Source organism: Astyanax mexicanus, chromosome 4, assembly GCF_023375975.1.
Source record: "Astyanax mexicanus isolate ESR-SI-001 chromosome 4, AstMex3_surface, whole genome shotgun sequence".
Taxonomy (NCBI): Eukaryota; Metazoa; Chordata; class Actinopteri; order Characiformes; family Acestrorhamphidae; genus Astyanax; species Astyanax mexicanus.
The window spans coordinates 34,616,636-34,639,654 of NC_064411.1; the positions used below are offsets into that span (position 1 = coordinate 34,616,636).

General features: G+C 38.1%; 1 protein-coding gene across 1 annotated transcript; it reads left to right on the forward strand.

Moving 5' to 3' along the window:
• The first annotated feature begins 8,550 nt into the window (after positions 1–8,550).
• On the forward strand, positions 8,551–22,963 carry shhb (sonic hedgehog signaling molecule b). Its single transcript, XM_007253009.4, has 3 exons — positions 8,551–9,151; positions 14,145–14,406; positions 21,582–22,963. Exons 1-3 carry the CDS (start codon positions 8,849–8,851, stop codon positions 22,349–22,351), a joined length of 1,335 nt encoding a protein of 444 aa, XP_007253071.3. The 5' UTR covers positions 8,551–8,848; the 3' UTR covers positions 22,352–22,963.
• Positions 22,964–23,019: the final 56 nt, after the last annotated feature.

The following is a 23,019-nucleotide window of genomic DNA, read 5'->3' on the forward strand; positions in this document are numbered from 1 at the left end:
AACCCAGACTAAATATATTCCAATAAACACTAAAATACAAAAGCTATTTTCTAGAAACTTAATTTTCTGTATTGGAGAACTTAATTTTCCCATCCATCTGAATTCTTCCCCCACTTGGACATGTTGGATTCCACTCTGCACTGAAAAAAAATAGTGTGCTTGATCTACTTAAAAGAATCATGTCAACATTTTGCATCAGATAATTAGGTAGATCAAGCAAGAGTAGTCATTGTATTTACTACTTAATTTTCTCCAGTAGTGCTAACATACTTTTACAAATAGTTACAACTTAATTTTCTCAAGTAGTACTAACACACTTTTTCAAATAGTTTCAACTTAAAAGAGTCCATTGACACTACATGGGAAATTTAAGTATTGTCAACTTAATGTTCTCTTGTACACTGCTGTCTTAAAAAGCTGAGTTAACTCAACTTAAGTGTTTAATTTGTCCTTTAAAAAAAAAATATCTGTTTAGTCAAATAAACTAACAATTCATCTTTATTTTAACACACACACACTTTCAAGATAATAAAATTTTAGTAATATTCACACAGCTTATCATTTTAAATTAACCATGGATATTATCAACATATTTACTATATTATTATTTAACTGCTAATACAGACAGTATAATAATAGAGCAATACAGGAGCAAACTCAGTAAAGAGAGAACCCTGTCAATCAACATGTATATTGCAATTACTGGACGCCCAGGATAAGGTAGCTTTGGGCAACAGACAACACAAAGATGGTAAGTAAGGGAGAGGCCACACCCAATATGCAAATATGTGGTACCAGGAGCCTATAGGAAAGCTGCATGAACCAACACTGTAGAAAGAGCATTAACACAGGTAGTGACTAAAACTCTATTAAATAAAACAAGACTTTTGTTTGTTGTGCAGGTCAGGTGTACCTAAAAAGATTTGTTGGGATTACATAAATAAATGATATTAAGGAAAAATACACAATGTCTTGTATTTTCAACAAATGTGGAGTAATTAAAAACTAGATATGTTCATGTAAAGGTAGAAACATATTTTTTTGTTGTTAATAACAGATTTAATTACGTTACATTTACTAACGCTCAGATTTATTTTTTTTAGTGTGAAGAAGCAGAAAAGCTCCACCAGAAACCAGTTTTAAGTATGTGAGGGATGATCTGTGTGACCAAAGTATTAAATAAAAGTTATAATACTGTTGATTATTGACATTGTTTGATTTGTATCAAGACAACTTTAGCTAAACTGACATTATAGGAGCAATAGAGAAGATTGAGAAAATATATTATATGAGCAATTCAAGAAGATTAATAAATCAAATTTGGTAATGATATATAGCACATTTATGGAGTTGGAAAACCTCTCACATGTGAGAAAAATGTGAGAAAGTGTAAAATTATGTGAGTTTATTTTCCATCTTAGACTACAAGTTGAGTTGAGGGGAACTCTTTGTTGGTCTAGAGTTTATTTGAGAGTTTATTCCAAGGTGTTGAGGAGCGTGACTGAACTGTCTAATGGGCGTGTCCCCCAATCTTAGATTACCATGGGTGTGAAGTCTTGCCCACCAGGGCTCCTTCCATGGGGTATTCCATTAGATGTTTGCTTACCTCATGTGTTGTTGGCTGTAAGAGCAAGATGCCTTTTTCTGCTCTGTTAAGTGTGACAAAGTGCTGGCAATGCACTGAGACAGGTGAGTAATAGCTATTCATTCTCAGTTGCTTTAGTATCTAAATCCGTTTCTTTGATTTTGTGATTTATAGGTGGTTGTTTGAGTAAAATGAACATTGTTTTACTCTGTAAACTATGGACAACATTTTCCCCAAGTTCCAAATAAATATTATTGTTTAAGGCATTTATTTGCAGAAAATGAAAAATGGCTGAAATAACAAAACAGGTGCAGAGCTTTCGGACCTCAAATAATGCAAAGAAAACAAGTTCATATTGATAAAGTTTTAAGAGTTCAGAAATCAGTATTTGGTGGAATAACCCTGGTTTTAATCACAGTTTTCATGCATCTTGGCATGTTCTCCTCCACCAGTCTTACACACTGCTTTTAGATAACTTTATGCCTTTACTCCTGGTGCAAACATTCAAGCAGTTCAGCTTGGTTTGATGGCTTGTGATCATCCATCTTCCTCTTGATTATAATCCAGAGGTTTTCAATTTGGTAAAATTAAAGAAACTCATCATTTTAAGTGGTCTCTTATTTTTTTCCAGAGCTGTTTGTCACAAATTTGACCAGTCCTTGCTTGTGAGAACTAAGGTTCTGATGCTCTGCCCCCAGAAAGTAGCGTGAGGGTGTTGCTTTGCTCACTTACCCGCCAGTATTGAGGAATCGCTGCGAGTCTAAACAGGGCAGAATCCAGAACTCACTGGGTGACGGGACTGAGGCGGGAAAATGATTCCAAGGAGCATAAAAGCAGCGACAAAGACGAGACCACACAGTGTCCATTAAACCCAGAGTTCGTAAAGGTAACACAATTGTATTCAGCTCAAAGCTTAATAAGTGTCTTTGGATGATTGCCTGCCAATTGAGGTTTGAGTGACTCATTACAGAAATATCTCTCCTGAGAAAATAGGACAGGAAACAGGCAGGAAAAGTCTTGATGTTTCCCTGCTTTATTTATTCTACAACATCCTTTGATGTGTGTTGAGCATTGTCCTGTTGAAACACCATGTGCATAGTGTTTTCCAACCTCCCAATCACCTGCGTTTCCTTCTCCCAACACACCTGATTCAACTAATCAGCTCATTAACACGTCCATTCAGGGTGTAATGGGGTGTGTTAAAGCTGAGAATCCACTAAAACATGCAGAGCAGGGTGCCCACAGGACCAGGACTGAGAATCCCTTTTTTGAGTTGGATACTCTAGTTATGTATTTATGTATGTACTGTATATGTGTGTCAGGCATGCGTTGCAGTACTGCTGACTTCTTCTCAGCCATGAATTCACCCATATCCTTGTCTTTTTGGCCTTTTCTGAGCATAAAACACTCTGAACCAGCATATCAATTGTTTTGCTGTCATCCAAAATGTTTGTTTACACTGTAAAATGAAAAAAAAAAAAAAAAAAGAAAACTCAAAATTTCAAGGCATCTTGTTGCACTAGATTTTTTTAGTTTTGAGGTCAATGCAAACCTTTAAAGAGGCACTAAGACCCTAAACCATATTTTAATGAATAGCTGAAATGTTTTAAATTGAAGTAAAGAAACCAGTCCTGCTTTCAATTTGTATAAACATTTCCAAATCTCTAAAAAAACACAAATCTGTCAATCAATACTAATATAACCTTCAACAACTAAACCAGGCAGTTAACTCTTATATAAGAGAAATATAAATCGCAAGAGAACCAGCCTGTGGAGAATGACTACACACTGTTGGTGAGTGAAAGGTGGGAGAACACACCCGATATGCAAATAGCGTGACCAACATCAGGTGAAAACCCCTGCATAATTGCTCAGTAGATCCTGTTTAACTAAAGAGTTAAACTGAGCATGTGCAGTAGAGCAGAGTAGTTGGTTTGGCCTCAACTAGAATTCAACTACAATTTGTACAATTCGCCAACACAGATTATTTAGTCAGAACAAGAAACTTGATAATGTAAGTGGATGAAATTAGTTTGCTATAGTTTGTGGTGCAATTCAATATTTCTTGTTCAGCTGACTTAAGAATCACATTAGAGAGAACAATTATAAGTTTAGTTTTTTACAGTGTACCTGTTCTTGATGACTAAAAACGATTGAAGTCTTTATTTGTGCACTGTAAAAAAAATGTAAGTCACTCCAATTTAAAATCATTAAGCAACTAAAGTTCTGGCCTTTTTTAAGTTAGTACAACTTACTGTCTCATTTGTTCTCTGCACTTACCAAATTAAGTTGACCCAACAAATCTTAAATGTTAGCTAAACTTTTAAAATGATTGAATTACTTCAACATAGAATTGATCATAGTTCTTTTATCATTATCTTATACTTAATTTAAACTTAGTATGTTTAGTTGAGGTAATTGAAAAATATATGCTAGACTTGCCAACTAAAAAATGTGTTGAAATTAGTTGCTAAAACATTTTTAGATAGATTAACAAACTCAGGACTGTTTGTTGTACATGTCAACAGAAAAACACAATACTAAACTAAACATTTTTTATAAAAATATTTGAAAAAATATTCAACTCAACTCAGTCAAGTCATCATTTTGCTTTGACTCAGTTAAGTTGTAAATACATAACATTTTAAGTTTATTAAACTTAACTGAGCTTTGTTCACATAACAATAGTTTAATTAACTCAACAGCTTCTTTGTCAATTATAGTGGTCTTAAATAATCTAGTTTATTTCATATATATATATAGGTATTTGCAGCATATTTTTATAGAACGGCTAACACTAACAGCATATTACTGGGGTAGCACAAGAGTGAACTCTATAAAGAGTAAACTCTGCAGCTCCAAGCCAACATATGGTGAGCACAAGGAACACAGAATAAAGATAACTTGTTCTTACAGCCTACAACACTGAAGCCTGGCAAACAACGCACAAACATTGCACTAAAGCACGACTAGGATAAGGTAGCTTTGGGCAACAGACAACACAAAGATGGCAAGTACGGGAGAGGCCACACCCAATATGCAAATATATGGTGCCAGGAGCCTATGGGAAAGCTGTGTAAACCCTACTGGGAAAGAGCATTGACACGTGTAGTTACACTGTTAAAAAAAACGTAAAATTTACGATAAAATACTGGCAGCTGTGGTTGCCAGAATTTCACTGTAAAATAAACAGTTGCCAAGAATTATACTGTAATATCTTCTACATGGCAACCGTTTATTTTACGGTAAAATTATGGCAACCACAGCTGCCAGTATTTCACCGTAAAATAAACAGTTGCAAATGTATAAGATAATACAGTTTAATTCTTGTCAACAGTAAATTTCATATTCATAAACCGTTTTGTTTACAGTATATTCTTGTGAAAAAGTATATTACATTGTAAAAAGCCTAAAAGTTGGTTAAAATCTAATTTTTAATTGGCTGACCAGTAAGTCCACTTAACTTGGTAACATTAGTTCTTCTGACTAAAACACAACATCACTTTTTAGAGTGGGTCTCTCACATTTCAACATTGGTAAAGATTTATAAAGTCCTGTATTGGGGAGCGAAGTGGTCTAGTGGTCTAAAGCTCTGCCTCTATGATTGGCAGATTTTTGATTTGAATCCTGGTCATGCAGCTTGCCATCAGCTGCACTTTTCTCCGAGTGCGCTGTGATGCTATTTGGCAATGCTGCATCAGCAGAAGTTGGAAAAGAGGCGGTGGCTGACTTCACATGTATCGGAGTCATTTGTTAAGGGTTACCCTCCTCGTGTTGTGGCATCACTAGGTATACAGAGGTGACTAGCAGCTGAATGGGTGGGACAATTGTCCTAGCTAAATTGGTGAGAAAATTACTAGAAAAAAAGTGAGCCAGGTATTAGTGAGTTGCACCATTTATCAGCAGTCTTTGGTAGAAATCAAAAAGCTTTTAGCACAACTCTAGGCAAAACAGGTAAGCCTACATAAGTCCATGTTTCACACAGTCCAGGGGAGGACTGGGGTTGTGGGTTCAATTCCTGCTCTGGATGCAGAGTCTGAATGCCTCCAAAAAACAAACATGGTGGGTGAACTGGTCATGTTAAATTGGCTTAGGTATAAGTGTTTGGGAGTGTTTGCTTGTGTGTGGCACCCTACGATGAACTGGGGTTCTGTCCAGGGCAGGTTTATTGCTTTGCATCCAGTGATTCCAGGTAGGCGTCTGGTCTGACACACCACAACCCTGACCAGGAAGACAAAGACGAGAAGATGAATGGATTTATGGATGGTTTTCTGGCATGGACCCAACTTTTAAGTGTGAAACGCACAAGGATGCAACACAGACTGTTTTTTTTCTGGGTTTCTGAGTATTGTCACCAATGGTGCTACAGTCACAGCCACGTTGTGTTGTACCACCAGCTTACTTTTTTCCAGTTAATTGTCATTGCGCTATGATTCGTTCTCTCTTACCCCCTTGAGCACTGGGTGTTTGAACCACTACAGCAACCAAAGAATGCTCGTTGAGTTTGTACAGCTGGACCTTGCGTTTGCAGAGCGTTGTCCAGGCATTGGCATTTGGATACTTGCATTGAGTATATTTCAGGCATTAAGTATAGTCCACATATTTTCCAATTGGGTTGGGGTCAGGACATTTGAAAAGCCACTGCAAATACTTGGAAATTAGTCTACATGATCCATTCCATCACCCCCTTTGATGTGCAGTATGTGTGTGGGCATCGTCCTGTTGAAGCAACCAATCATTTACAAGTTTTAAAAGTGCAGCTGATGGTTTGCTGTTATGCTGAAGAGTGGAATACAGAAGTATTTCTAAATTTGCAACGTATCAATTCTACTGGAAGCAATGAAGCCCCAGAGCATGAAACTTCCACCACCACCATGTTCATCAGTTGTATCCTAGACACATGTATCTTTGGTCACTGTGGCCAAGCAACTCTAACTTTGTCTTATCTGACAATATACCTTTGCTTCTCAAGGCTTTCTTGTGATCCGCAATAAACGTGAAGTGAGCTTCTCACTTAACAGCTTATTCTGCGTCTAAAAAAAAGATAACAGAAAGCAGTTGATGTTATTCCTTTTGTATAAACGGTCACTGCTGCCAAAGAACACCTTCATTTTTTAAGATAAATTAGTGTTTTGGATGAACTAATCCTTTAAGCCCAGTTTCTGCTGCTAAAAGGACCTGCTGACGAACAGGGGGCTCTTGAATGGTTCTACAGAGACATGCTAGGAGATCACAATGCAACCCTCTGTAAAAACACTTAATGAAGCATTTAAATATGCATATGTGCATCATAAACATATAGAACGGTCAATATTTCTTGTGTTTCCAGTTCAATCCAAAAGTTATTTAATCAGTGCTTCAACAAAGTAAATACAATGAGCTGCTGGTGAATCTGAACATGTTTATTCTAATGTTATATAGAGTTTATTACAGGTAGGCTCTCTTTTTGACCATTGACTTCATGTTTATTTGGGTTGGTTTTAATGGTATGTAGACCTAATTACAGGTATACACTATCTCTGATCACTGTCTTTATGTTTATTTGGGTTTATTCTAATGGTATATAGAGTTATTTACAGGTATGCACCCTCACTGAACACTGGCTGTAAATTTATTTGGGTTTGTACTAATGTTATATAGAGTCTGTTCCACAAACAGAGTGAAATCAAAGAACATATTTTCTTTTCAATGGAAAATCTCCATTCAAGTTGTTGTTTAGTCCAAGATTAGACTTAATCCCTGCCTGGGAAACTGCCAGATAATAGAGATTTACAGGAAAGAAAACGTCAGTAGACGCTCTCAATGACCACTGACTTTATGTTTATTTGGGTTTATTCTAATATTATTTATGTTGTAATGTTATATAGAGTTTTACAAGCAGACTCTCACTGACCACTGCCTTTTGATTATTTGGGTTTATTCTAATGCCATATAGAATTTTACATGTATACACACTATGTTTATTTGGGTTTATTTAAATATTCTATAGAATTTTACAGGTATACCCACTTTATGTTTATGTGGGTTTATTCTAATGCCATATAGAATTTTACAGGTATACACACTTTATGTTTGTGTGGGTTTATTCAAATATTATATAGAATTTTACAGGTATACATACCGTAGGTTTATTCAAATGTTATACAGAGGTAATTACATGTAGTTTTACAAGTACACTCTCACTGACCACTGACTGTATGTTTATTTGGGTTTGTTCCAAGAATTTTACAGGTATACACACTTTATGTTTATTTGGGTTTTTTAAATATTCTATAGAATTTTACAGGTATACACTCTTTATGTTTTTATGGGTTTATTCAAATATTATATAGAATCTTACAGGTATACACACTTTATGTTTATATGGTTTTATTAAAATATTATATAGAATTTTACAAGTATACATACCGTAGGTTTATTCTAATGTTATATAAAGGTAATTACATGTAGTTTTACAAGTACACTCTCACTGACCACTGACTGTATGTTTATTTGGGTTTATTCTCATTTTATTTCTGTTTTGGGGGGTTTATTGTAATGTTATATAGAGTTTTACAAGCAGACTCTCATTGACCACTGATTTTATGTTCTGTTGGGTTTATTGTAAGGTTATTCAGGGTCAGATTCCTGGACAGGGATCTGTTTTAGGAAGTCTAGTTTTAGACAATGTTTTCGGTTCTGGAAATCTCTAGTCAAAGTGCATAGTATAGACAGACAGACAGACAGACAGACAGACAGATAGATAGATAGATGAGGCTAGCACTTTAGATGCACAGAGTTCAGTGTTCAGGTATGTCTTGGGAGGATGCAGCATTCTGAGGTGGAGTAACATCACAGCAGCTATACACCCAACCAACCCCCCCCCCCCCCCCTCATCACCACCTCCACCTCCACCACCACCATCCCCACCCCCGCTGGGCCAATAAGCAGCCTCCTCTGCTGGGCTCGCGGCTGTAATGTTAAAGGGAGTTAAAGGGAGGCTGTCTGCGCTCATACGGGTCTAAGCCTGTCAGTCTCTGAGCCTCGCGAGCCGAACTCACTCACTCACTCAGTCCGCGCTCAGTGACAGACAGTGAGGGACTGCGCGCGAGAGAGAGGGTCCACCCTGCACCAGCTGCTCATCACTGCTCATCACTGGATACCGGTTTAAGAGAGAAAGTGAACAGAGAGACAGCGCAGGTCAACAGCACAGCAGGAGATACCGGCAGAGTTCATGCTCGCGCTCCTGACATCTCCCCTGACTCCAGACACCGCCGGAGCGCAATGCTGCTGATGAGGAGGATCGCGCGCGCATCCCTGCTCCTCTGCCTCTTCCTCGCGTCCTGCGGGCTCGCGTGCGGTCCGGGCCGGGGCTACGGGAGGCGCAGACACCCCAAAAAACTCACGCCTCTCGCCTACAAGCAGTTCATCCCCAACGTGGCCGAGAAGACCCTGGGCGCGAGCGGCAAATACGAGGGCAAGATCACGCGCAACTCCGAGCGCTTTAAGGAGCTCACGCCCAACTACAACCCTGACATCATCTTCAAAGATGAAGAGAACACCAACGCGGACAGGCTGATGACACAGGTACGCATCCGGGGAATTAGCGGCAGCTGATTTTGCTATTTATAGGTATATATTTGAGTAAAATTAACATTGTTGATTTATTCTATAAACTACGGACAACATTTCTCCCAAATTCCAAATAAAAATATTGTCATTTAGAGCATTTATGTGCCGAAAATTAGAAATGGCTGAAATAACAAAAAACAAAAAAAGAGCTTTCAGACCTCAAATAATGCAAAGAATACACGTTCATAGTCATAAAGTTTTAGGAGTTCAGAAATCAATATTTGAAGAGTATGGATTTTAATCACAGTTTTCATGCATCTTGGCATGTTCTCCTCCACCAGTCTTACACACTGCTTTTGTGTAACTTTATGCCACTCCTGGTGCAAAAATTCAAGCAGTTCAGCTTGGTTTGATGGCTTGTGATCATCCATCTTCCTCTTTATTATATTCCAAAGGTTTTTTAATTTGGTTTTCAAAATCAAAGAAACTCATAATTTTTAAGTGGTCTCTTATTTTTTTCCAGAGATGTATATACTGTACATTTGATAGTGCTTTTTTTCTGTATTTATCTGTAGAAAATCTCCAAAACACATTAGAGCCTAAATACTAAAGCAGGCAAATTGCTAAAATGTTTTAACTCAACACACTATACTCTATACATTAGATCAAATAAATCAAATTAAACTTTACACAGTTTTTAAAGAGTCTGTGACACACATATGTCACCAAAGGCTCTTTTGGGTTAAAATGACAAGAATATATTGATAAAAAAAACTTACAAATGGAATAAATAATTGTTATATTTTACTGTTTTAAAATAGACATAAACACATATAAAATAGTATTTTTATGGTTGCAGGGGTGACAGAAAATATTTGTAAAAAGTGGAAATTTCTGGCACCCTCAGTTTATTGACATATAAAATGCTCTATAAATGGAATACATGAATAATCTGTTTTTAGCTGATTTTAATCATTTAGGTGGCAATAATTAAAAAAACAAACTAACTGGAAAATTAAAAGCATTCTTAGATTGAAAAATATAGCAACATTTATCATAATTTTACACAAATGTACCATTCATATCTTTCATATTGTATAGCCTTTTATAGCACTACAAGAAATTTGCAAAATCTGCAAAAATCTAAAGTTACAGTTACATACATTTTTATGGTGATCCTGCTGCCAGAAAACTACAGTTTTCAACACACTGTCTTTCAAAAACTAAAAAAAACCTCATATTTTGAGATGATAAAGTACACTGAGTTTTTGTACATTTACTGTCTGTCAAAAAACAGTGTTACATTATGTGGTTTTAAAATATTGAAAGAAATAAGTGCTCCATTGATGCTTAGGGGTGCTTCTGAGATTTGTCTTTAGTTAGAAATAAAAAAAAATGTTTTTCTGAAACTGTAATGTTAACTGTATTATTCAATATTTAAAGAACTCAACGTTTCGGTGTGGTTGGCTGGAGGTTTTTGGGTATTTTTAAGTATCGTTATATTCTTTAATTACCAAATAGCAACATTTTATGCAATTTTACACAAAATTACTGATGGTAACTGGTATATTTCATGATTTAAGGTCCATTGATAAACAAATAAACATAAAAATGTGAAAGAATACATTTGTAAAAAGCACTACAGTTGTCAGAAAATTGTTTTTTTTTACAGATATATTCTGTCAGTTTTTTATTATCATGGCATTTAAAAGACCTCAGACTGCAAATGTAAGTTTCTGCAGTTTGGAAGACAACAAATGTCTGTAAAAAAATCTGTAAAAAAATATTTTATAGAGATTTATGGCAGCCTTATTTTAACCTATTTTTTAAATTTATTTTAGTAGCTGTGTAAAATAGTTTTTAGATTATTATGTATTTTAGCTCTTATAATTTGTGTAAGGTCCTGCAGTCAGCACTAATTGGGCTTTGCTCTTAAAATCTGGACCATGTTCTTATTTATAGCATAATCTGTGGGATGCTGCTATCGTATATGTTAAATTAGAAGTGATCTGGACTTGTTTATCATTATTTTATACACTAGGCTACATGTCCAAATAGCGGTTTTTCAGCTAATTGAACTTGCTAGAAGTAGCAGAAGTATGTACTTGACCATATAGAGAAGTACTGTCAATAGAATAGGACTCTGTAGAGCAGATAAACACAAAATAAGTGGCACCAGGCCTAATGCCAGGTGTGGGCTGGAGGGGTATGAAGCCCCCTGAACTAAAGCTGTGAAGCTGTGGATCTGAGATGAGTTGGGAATTGGCAGTTGGGATGAGGTGGGGTGGTGATTGTCCAGCATCCACCACAGCTATTGCTCCACAATTGAGTACAAAGCCTTCTCTTTCAGTTACTCCAACAAACGGATTGTAGGATAAGTCCTTGTTTTCAGTTTCTTGTTTCAATAGCAGGTGTCTCAAAACGTTTGGTCAAATTATGTATCTGCTGTGTCTGCTGCTCTCCTGGTTTGCTTGCTAATCTGGGTCAGGAGTGATTGGTGAGGCTGATGATGCGCGTCTGTTATTGGCCGTGACGTCAGTAATACTCTAAGTATGGCTGGGATGTTGTACTCGGCTGATTTCTTCAGTAGAAATGAGAGGTGGTGCTGGTTGGTGATGGCGGTAGAGGTGGATGTGGTGAGGGGTTGTAGGGTTCTCCCGTAGCCTGATTACCTCTTGTTTTGGACTAAATGCAATGCCAGTGGTGCTGTAGTATGTAAGTAGCAGCAATTATTTTTTAAGGTTTATTTGTACAAAAACTCCCCTGTCTGAGCTGAACTCCGGAAAAATATAGAGTTAGAGATTCTATATGTTCTATAAGTCTGTAGAGAGACAGACATATAGAATTGATTTTTTGCATAAGATTAGGATTAGGCCCAATCTTAGACTGTGTTTTCCTTTCATTGGAGAATCTCAACTCAAAATGCTGTGTAGTCCAAGACTAGGCTTAAATTTTGGGAAACTGCTTCACAGTATGGTAGACAAGATGGGCAGACAGATTTATTGAGAGAAAGACAGATTAATATATCGATAGAGAGACAGATAAAATTACAGACAATTGGATAGGCTGATGAAGAGACAAGAAGATTGATGACTATTGATAGAGAGGCAAAAACAGATAGAATGAAGGACATATCAATTCTTACACAGGCAGACAGAATAAAACAGAACGGACAGACAGGTAGATTGATAGACAGATAAACCTATTGATAGGCAAATGGACAAATTGAGAGCTAGACAGACTGATATGCAGACAGAAATCAGACAGATAGAACAGACAAACAGACAAAATGATGGTAAGACAGACAGATTGCTAGACAGGCTCTTATCCAGAGTCTTGCTCAAGTCTTACTTATTGGTGTAGCACAGTATAGTCACCCAGACCAGGGATTGAACCCCAGTCTCCAACATGATGTGGCTCACAACAGGCAGCGGTGTTGTCCACTGCGCCACACCAACAACACAGTATGATATAGTTGATGTATAATGATGGATAAATAGACAGACAGACAGAATGATATACAGACAGGTAGATTAACAGACAAACAGGACAGACAGACAGAAAGACTGACACACCAATAGAAAGGCAGCCAGAAAGGCAGATTGACAGAGAGATAGAAAGCTAAACACATAGACAGACATGCAAACAAACTGATAGGCAGACAGACAGAGAAACAGATAGACAGACAGCATGACTGACTGTTAGAAAGGTGGACAGACAGATAAACAGACAGGCATGCAGTCAGATTTGTAGACAGGCAGACTGACATATAAACAGCATAATGGACAGATTGATAGACAGTCAGACAGATAGAATGATAAACAGACAGGCAGACAGATAGACATAAAGACAGGTAGACAGGAAGACTGACAGAATAATAGAAAGACAGAAAGACAGATGGTATGAAAGTCAGATTGACAGAAAGAAAGAAACCTAAACAGATAGACAGACATGAAAACAAACTGATAGGCTAACAGACAGAGAAACAGATAGACAGGCAGTCTGACTGACTGTTAGAAAGGTGGACAGACATTTGTAGACAGGCAGACAGATAGACAAAACAGAATGATAAACAGACAGGCAGAAAAGTAGATATGACAGACAGATAGACAGAAAGACTGACACACCAATAGAAATTCAGCCAGCCAGATAGTATGAAAGTAAGATTGACAGAGAGATAGAAAGCTAAACAGACAGACATGCAAACAAACTGATATGCAGACACACAGAGAAATAGATAGACAGGCAGTCTGATGGAATGTTAGAAAGGTGGACAGATAGATTGATAGGCATGCAGTCAGATTTCTAGACAGGCAGACAGACAGATAAACAGAATAACGGACCGATTTATAGACTGTCAGATAGATAGAATGATAAACAGACAGGCAGACAGATAGACTGTAAGCAAGCTGGACAGACAGATAGACAGACAGACTGAGAGGCATGCAGTCAGATTTGTAGGCTGGCAGACAGACAGATAAACAGAATAATGGACAGATAGATAGACAGGTAGACAGAGGGCAAGACTAATGGACAAAGACAGATTAACTAAAAGACTGACTGACAGACAGGCAGACAGACTGATAGAATGATAGATATATAGAATGACAAACAGAGCGATTGACAAGCAGGTAGATGGCAAATTTAGATGAATATTTAAAATAGATATAATTTACTTTACTATATAGCCTTTATAAGAGTATATAGATTATAATAGCCTTTAAGAATATTATATAATGGATATTACATGCATATGTCATTCTAGTTGAGAGGTTGGTAGAAGAACTTGATCTGCAGAACTAAAAAAAATCTATAGCTAATAAAACAGCTACTCTGAGGACATAAGCTGAACGTAGCTCAGAACGTTAGCTGGACCTGGAGCTGGCACCATGCCATTCTGCAACACTGGCCCAGAGTAAATGAGTTTAACGGAGTTTATACTGAGGCCAGAATTAGAGTTCTGCTCCTGTTTAACCCCAATCCCTCTCTCTCTCTCTCTCTCTCTCAGCGCTGTAAAGATAAGCTGAACTCGTTGGCCATCTCGGTGATGAATCACTGGCCGGGAGTGAAGCTGCGAGTGACCGAAGGGTGGGATGAAGACGGGAATCACCTGGAGGAGTCTCTGCATTACGAGGGCCGGGCGGTGGACATCACCACGTCTGACCGGGACAAGAGCAAATACGGAATGCTGTCCAGACTGGCTGTAGAGGCGGGCTTCGACTGGGTCTACTACGAGTCCAAAGCTCACATCCACTGCTCCGTTAAAGCAGGTGGGTTCTACACTCCTCTATGGACCTCCTGTTCTTCTACCCTTTAGTGTTTTATGTAAAGAACAGTTCTAACACTAGTGTGGGTTAATTTACCAAAAAGTATCATCAAGCATCATTTACAAATTTTCAGTCAGGAACTGTTCATGTTCTCCCATGTGGGAGTGTATTGGTCAAGATGGTTAGAAAGCTAGCTAATGCTAGCTAATCCTAGCCAGAGACAACAATATCTGCTAATGGATGCTGGGGGTCTCGGACAATTCCTTATAAGTAAGCCAGTTCACTTTGGGCAGCCATCTTTGCAATGCTGTTGGATAGTTATTGAAGTCGATGATTTTGAATAGGAAGTGACTAAAGGATTGGCTCAATAATGGCTTTTTATAGCTACCGCACTTGTGCAGATCTCCATATGGAAGGTGGCATTCCCCTGACCATCCCCCACTCTCAGCACAACCAGCAAGCTGATTGTTTGTCTGTGTTAAAGGGTGGGGCTTCATCTGTAAACGTACACCACTATGAGCTTTGTACACGCTCCCATATTTATTATTTTAACCAGCGGGTGTTTTCCTTATTAATGTGCTTTATATTTATGCGTTAATCTGAAATAGAAAATCTCAACTTGATTTATGCATAATTCTGTTTGTTTCACTTTTGTTTGTTAATTACAACTAAAAATATACAATCTAAGCTTAAAACTTTTCAAGGAATTCAGTTAAATTCAGAAATATTCTGATTGGCTGTAAACTGCAGATTATTGGTATTTGTGAAATCATAAAAATACAAGTAATTCAAAACAAGCTGTATTTATAGTTTAGTGTTCCATAAATTGTTTTGTTGTAGGTTCCTGGTACATTTAGAAAATTTATGAACCACAGCAAAGATTTAATACTTTAATACTACCGTACTTTGCAATGCACTATACTGTACCATTTACACATATAAATAATTAACCATACAGACTTTTTAATTAAGGCCACTTTTGCATTAACAAACTGGCAAAAAAAAGCACAAAAACACCAATATTTAGTTTATAGACTTTACAGTAAGCGACACAACAATATTTCAGGCATAAATTTACAATTTGGAACAAACAAAAATTGAACACTATAGATGTTTAATTAACCACTGGCTGAATTAATCCAGATGCATCCAGTACAGGACCCCAGGATTAAGGGATTCTGTGTGTTTAAAGCATTTTCTCAATCCACACACAGTTTCCCAGTCTGATACACAACTCTGTCTGTCTGCGCCTGCAATGCAAACGTATGGAGATTCTGCAGGAGGAGCTCAGCAGTGTGTATGCTACATTTACACCATGCACTCTGTGTGTGTGTTGGAGACACTGCACCTGAGCAAACACACTCACTCACTCACACCACACCACACCACACAGACACAAACACACACACACACACACACACACACACACACACACACATACACACACACACACACACACACACACACATACAGAAGCACCTAAATAAATGGACTCTTTGAAAGGCCCATTAGAATGACAATACAGCCTCACTTTCCAATTAGCAGCTCACTGTTTAAGGAGGCTGGAAATGTGCAACATTTACATTTCAACTGCAGTCAAACTGCAGTTTCCCAGTCTGTACCAGTGTGTTACCACCAGCATTGCCAATATTTTCAGTGATATATTCTTGTGTCTCCAAATTGCCAACTTTACAGGAGAAGGGAAAAAAAACTTCTTAACTTACAATGGAGGTCAGTATAAAAAGAAGTCTCGCATGTACCGGAAATACGTCGCAGTGGACCGCGCGGCGGGGGGTAATGATCGTGACCGGCGGCGTCTGGCTAAAATTGTCCGTAGGACAGAGAAGCGACTCTGGCAGTAATCACTTCCACATTCATTGCAGGAGGCCCCACACGCATAACCCGCAGGTCAGTGGAGCGTTCTTTAGCTACCATAGGACATGGCAAAAGTCATGGGACATGATACTTATCCCTACAAATGTCTTATGACATTTGGCATGTCAGTGTATTGCTTCAATATAGATTAAAAACTATAAGACTCTTCTTTTTAAAATGACTATTCTTTTTTTTCCCATTATCTGAATTATAACCCAATTAACCCAATCATAAACAATGTCATAAAAGTCCTAGGGATGAAGGCATCAAAGAGCTGGTGGATGTTAGAGACCCTGTGCTCCTCCACCTTTCATTTGAGGATGCCCCACAAATGCTTTACACGGTTTAGGTCTGAAGAAACCAGTCCATCACCTTCATCTTCAGTTTTTTTTATCAAGGCAGTTGCCATCTTGGAGATGTGTTTTGGTGAGAGAGAATTGTATCTAAAATACCAAATTTAACAGTTCACCAAGGAGGAAAAATGGCGGCCGTATTTTCACACTATAGGGTGCACCAGATTACAAGGCCCACTATCAATAAACGTCTATTTTTTGGTCTATTTTCATACATAAGGGGGACTGAATTATAAGGTGCATAAAACAACACTAGAAGAAACAAAGGTGTCGCCAAAGCTAAGTTAAGTAAACAAAATTGTAATTCTAAAAAAAAAAACTTTGAAGTCAAACGAGCGCTGGATGTAAATCTACACAGATTTCTCTTGTGAAAACTGTTTATTTGGGTGAGTAAATTGCTTCTGTTAGAATTATTAGCATTAGAATTAGTGGCTAACCACTAGCGCTAGCTAATGCTGCTCGACAGAGCTACACTGAGGAACCCAGAGTGATATCACCTAGTGGAGTAACTTTACTGCTTCTTACAACCTGACTGGTAAAATTCATACATAAGGCGCACCGAATTATAGGCACACTGATGACTTTTGAGAAAATTTAAGGATTTTAAGTGTGCCTTATAGTGTGAAAAATTGGGCAAAGTTTGGCTATTTTTACTTAGTAGTGGGAACAGCAAAATAACACTGTTATACTACTATCAAAGTGTTATATCTTCAACATTGTCCCACAAAAAATATGATAAAATATTTACAAAATTGTGAGGGCTGTAGGTAGTGTAGGTAGAAATCATAATTTAAAATTCAAAAAAGTTGGTTTTGGCTGCAGTAACTATCTCTGAAGGGAAGTCTTTCTACTAGATTTTGGAACACTGAAATGAGGATTTTATGACAAGAGCAGATGACCCATGACCCTGTTGCCAGTTCACTTGTTGGAGATGCCTAGAGATGCTCTAAGCCAGTCCTTCTGACTATGTCTGATTGACTACCCTGTATTATTCCTGCCAATAGGCGTAGGATAACAGAAAATCAATCATGAAAAGTTATATGAGGGGGCGGCTTGGGAGCATCAACATTGGTTTCTTGTGAGTAAAGTTTGAACACAGAAAAGTGGTTTGCAGAAATCATGCAGGTCTTGTAGGGTGAATCTTCTGCTAGTTTTAAGATATGTGGCAAATACCACAGGACACTTCAGAGGTCTTGTGCATCTTGGCAGTTGTCTTTGTCAGTATGAGGGGGACCAGCACTGGGGTAGGAACCGGGGGGCATATCCCACCTAATATCAGATATAGTGATATTTTATTGTAAAGGCGCGCCAAAATCTGATCTCCCGCCATGAAAAGCAACCCCTCTTGGGACCGCATTTCTAAGTAAAGTTAGCTAAAGCAATTATCTCCGCATTTATCAAGAAGACGGTGTATACGCGCCGCCGAGAGGGGGTGCTTTTCATGGCGGGGGTGCAGATTTAGGCACTACTACCCCCTCTCAGGAGAGACTGCAGGTGACATTTCTTTTTCCTTATTTCATACGAGTCAGCATAGCTTAGAATAGTATCTTGGGTATTTTCATTTTCTAAGTAAAGTTAAAGCCAATAAGACATGGGTACATGCTCCTAAGAGGGGGTGCTTTTTCTGGCAGGGGTGCTGCAGAAAAAGCACAACACCGGCTTTACACGCGAGGTCAGTGATGATAGCAATGAGTCGCTACATTGACAACATATTGCAATAAAAACAACTTTGGATAAATGTCTCATTCTGGTAACTGACTAGGAAGGTTTGGGTTATCTAACGTTTACATTAACTGCTGCCAAAAATCTCTATGAAATGTTCGGTTGGGTTTAACTAATAATAAATAGAAGTACAGATTTTTTTTTGTTTTTTGTGATTAACTGTAATTCTGCAAATGTTGATCTAAGTCACTATAGGGTGAGCTTTGATTAATTTTAGCAAATGTGTCCCCCCAAAGTCAAATCCGCTCCTACACCTTTGGGGACCAGGCTGTTTTAATGTTACGGCTGAAATAAAAGACTATAAACCGAAATATGACTGAAATATTGGAGGTCATACACAGAACTGAGGTCATGGCCGAACTCATCCGAACTCGTACAGATGTACGCACTCTCCTGTCTCCTGTTACTAGGTAACAACATAACCACAGTTATGATGTGCTGCTTTCACTGCTGTTTGTGTAGAAACCTCTGGTCTACAGCAGAGCCTCAGTGGGTGATGAAAGCTGTGGGATAGAGCTCGAACGAGAGGCCACAGATGTTGTCAGATGTTTTTGGTACATCAACTCACACTAATGTTCTCTTAAGGAAAATGTAGGCTGTGGGCACTTTAAAGTAGCAGAATTCCTAAATGCGGAGAAGCATCTGGACACCCTGTGTGTGTTTAGACATTAACGGCAGTTTCCCAGACAGAGATTAAGCCTAGTCTTCGGACTACACAGCCTTTTGAATAGAGATTTCCTATTGAAAGGAGAAGCTTAGTCTAGGACTAGACTTAATCCCTGTCTGGGAAAACACCACTAAGGATATAAGTTAAACCAAAGGATTGCTCTTCTCTTTTCTGGGACTGGGGTTGTGGAGTCTGTTGGAAATGTTTATGGGTCGTTTCTAAACTCACAAATTATAGGAGGGGTGTCCAAATACATCTGGATGCATAGTGTATGATTACAAATTAAGCACAGATAGCAAATATATATGTTAATTTAATTTAGGACATTAGATGGCTCATTTTATAAATTCTCTGCTCCACCTTAAATTGACTGGCACGAATAAGAATAAGAAGCACATCCAATAAACTGAAATGTAACTTTAAATGTAAAATTTTGCATTATTTAAGGTGTAATGGAGAAACTAAAAAGGATCTATAAAGCAACTGCTGCATCATTTAATATGGAAAATAAAATTAGGATAAAAAAGGGAGATGCAGAACTCAATTTGCCAAACATAGAATTTAATAAAATAAAAAAAACTGGAATGTAAGAGCTGCATTATTTAAGGGGGAACAAATAATTAAACTTTAAAGCTAGAATATAAATGGTTCCCATTTAAGGTGGAATGGACTATTTAAATTAGATGCTGCATTGTAACTGCCAATTTACCCTGAAAAGGTTGAACAGAGGTTTGCATAATTTAAGTTGGAACAAAGAACTAAAATTAAAAACTAGAATGCAATTGCTTTCCCATTTAAGGTGAATTGAAATATTCAAATTAAATGCTGGCATGTAACTGTCAGGTTACCTTGTCAAGGTGTGGCAGACGTTTGCATCATTTAAGGTGGAATTAAAAATTTAAATAAGAATTTTGGCATGTAACTGCCAATTTACCTTGATAAGGAAGACAGAGGTTTGTATCATTTAAGGTGGAACAAATAATTAAAATTAAAAACTAGAATGCAATTGCTTTCTCATTTAAGGTGGATTGAAATATTCTAATTAAATGCTGGCATGTAACTGTCAGGTTACCTTGTCAAGGTATGACAGATGTTTGCATCATTTAAGGTGGAATGGAAAATTTAAATAAGAACCAATTGTTTAATTGAATTTGGAAACTGGAATGTAACTGCTGCACTATTTAAGGTGAAACGAAGGGTTCATTTAAAAGCTAAAATATAAGCAGAATGTAAACAGATTTCTTATTAAAGGTGTAATAGAATATTTAAAATCAGATCGTGGAATTTAACTGCAGTGCGACTTAAATTTGAAGCAAGATTTTGCATCATTTAAGGTGGAACAAAAAATACCCCATTTAAGGTGTAATGGAGAATTTGAATTAGATGCTGGCACCTAACTACAACACCATTTAATGTGGAACAAAGATTTGAATTATTTAAGGTGAAATTGAGAATCCAAATGAGAATGAACAGTAGCTACTGTTGTATCATTTAAGGTGAAACAGAGTGTTGAATGATTAAAGATGGAATTAAGAATTTGAATTAGATGCTGGCATGTAGCACCATTTAATATGGAACAGAGATTTAAATTATTTAAGGTGGAAAGGAGTATTCGAAAAAGAATGAACAGTAAGTACTGTTGTGTCATTTAAGGTGAAATAGAGTGTCGAATAATTTAAGGTGGAATTGAGAATTTGCTGTGATGTAACTACAGCACTATTTAATGTGGAACAGAGATTTGAATTATTTAAGGTGGAATGGAGAATTAAAATTTGAACGAACAGAAACAACTGTTGTGTCTTTAAGTTAAAACAGAATTTGAACTAAAAGCTGAAATGTGACCGCGGCATAATTTAGGGTGGAATTGAGATTTTAATTTAGAGGCTGGAATAAAACCGCTGTGTTATGTTTGATGCAACAGGAAATTCAAATAAGCATGAAATGCGACTGCTATGTCATTTAAGGTGGACCACAGAATTTGAATTAGAAGCTGAAATGTAACTGCTATGTCATTTAAGGTGGAACCGTGAATTTGAATGAACGCTTAATCCTATATCTTTTAAGGTGGAACATAGAATTTGAATTAGAAGGTGAAATGTAAATGCTGCGTCATTTATGGTGTAACGGTAAATTTAAATGAATGCTAAATTCTATACCATTTAAGGTGGAACATAGAATTTGAATTAGAAGCTGAAATGTAAATGCTGTGTCATTTAAGGTGGAATGGTGAATTCAAATAAATGCTAAATGCTATACCATTTAAGGTGGAACATAGAATTTGAATTAGAAGCTAAAATGTAACTGGTATGACATTTATGATGGAACGGTGAATTTGAATGAATGCTAAATCCTATACCATTTAAGGTAGAACATAGAATTCAAATTAGAAGCTGAAATGTAAATGCTGTAGTCATTTAAGGTGCATAGATCAATTCGAAGAAAGGCTAAATCCATATCTAAGGTGGAATAAAGAATTCGAATTAGAAGCTGAAATGTAAATGCTACAGTATTCAAGGTAAAATAAAGAATCTGAATATGATTTTTTTCACTCTCTCTGTTAGAAAACTCGCTGGCGGTGAAGGCCGGCGGCTGCTTCCCTGGCTGGGCTACGGTGCAGCTGGAGGACGGGGGGACGAAACCCGTGAGGGACCTGCGTGTGGGCGACCGTGTGCTGGCGGCGGATGAGGAAGGGCGAGCAGTCTTCAGCGACTTCATCATGTTCATGGACGAGGCGCCGCGTGCACGCAGGCAGTTTATCGTCATTGAGACGGCGGAGCCTGTGAGGAGACTGGTGCTAACTCCTGCGCACCTGCTGTTTGTGCGTTCCTCCTCCTCTTCCTCCTCCTCTTCATCTTCTTCACTGATGTCCGCAAGGTTTGCAAGCAGGGTGCAGGTCGGCCATGAGGTCTTCGTAACTGACGGGATCACGGAGGAAGGAGTTGGGCGTGTATTACAGAGCGCACGTGTTGTGAGGGTGTACTCTACAGAACTGGAGCACGAGGGGGCGTATGCGCCGGTGACCGTGCACGGCACGGTGGTGGTGGACCAGGTTTTGGCGTCGTGCTACGCTGCTGTAGAGCAGCACTGGTTGGCGCACTCGGCCCTTGTACCCGCCAGGCTGAGCTACGCGGTGGCGGCCTGGGTTAGGCCGCACTGGCTGCTGGGAAAGAGTGCTACGACAACCAACGTGACGACAACAGAGACGGAAGGGCACAAGGGCAGTGGACTGCACTGGTACGCTCGCCTGTTGACGCAGGTGGGCTCGTGGCTCCTGCACCACGGCTCTTTCCACCCACTCGGACTCGTGGACATGGCGACGAGTGCGAGCTGAGAAACATAGGACAGAAAAACAGACAGTCAGACAGACAGACAAACACATGGTCACATGACACATGTCACATGACATTCCCCTTCCTTCCCCTGTGTGCGCTCTTAACGAGAAGCCTTAACGCATTTTCAGTCTTCAGTTATTTATTCGGCAGTTTGGAGGGTTTCGTTTTTGTTTCGTTTGTCTTTTTATTTATTTAGATATTTTTTTGCTGTTGCGTTTTTATTTGTCCATTTTTTTTTACCCTTGGAAACACGTTAAAAAATGCACGTGGACGCACGTGAGCAACTAGCTATATTTTCCTGGATTCCTGGACACACTCTCACACATTCTCTAAATTATATTTTTATACAGATTTGTATATTAGAGAATTCTGGGACGGATCTACTTGTATGTATGTATGTGTGTGTGTGTGTGTGTGTGTGGGTTTAAGTGTGTAGGTGTGTGTTGAACCGTGGACCTGAGATCAGTGGACTTAACGAGGTGGGAACGAGCTGCTACAAGTGTGCGTGTGTGTGTGTGTGTGTGTTTACAGCAGTAGTGTGTTTTGTGGTTTCACCTATACACTCACCGATGTGAGAACCGATGTGGAAATAAAGTGGTTGTAATAGAGAAGCAGTGTATATTATTAATTCATTAATTATTTATTGAATTCATTAATAAGCATTAAA

Coding starts and splice junctions, on each gene's coding strand:
- shhb (XM_007253009.4), top strand. CDS start 8,849: ATGCTGCTGATGAGGAGGATCGCGCGCGCATCCCTGCTCCTCTGCCTC. Junction 9,152..14,144: donor CGGACAGGCTGATGACACAG/GTACGCATCCGG, acceptor TCTCTCTCTCAG/CGCTGTAAAGATAAGCTGAA. Junction 14,407..21,581: donor CCACTGCTCCGTTAAAGCAG/GTGGGTTCTACA, acceptor TCTCTCTGTTAG/AAAACTCGCTGGCGGTGAAG.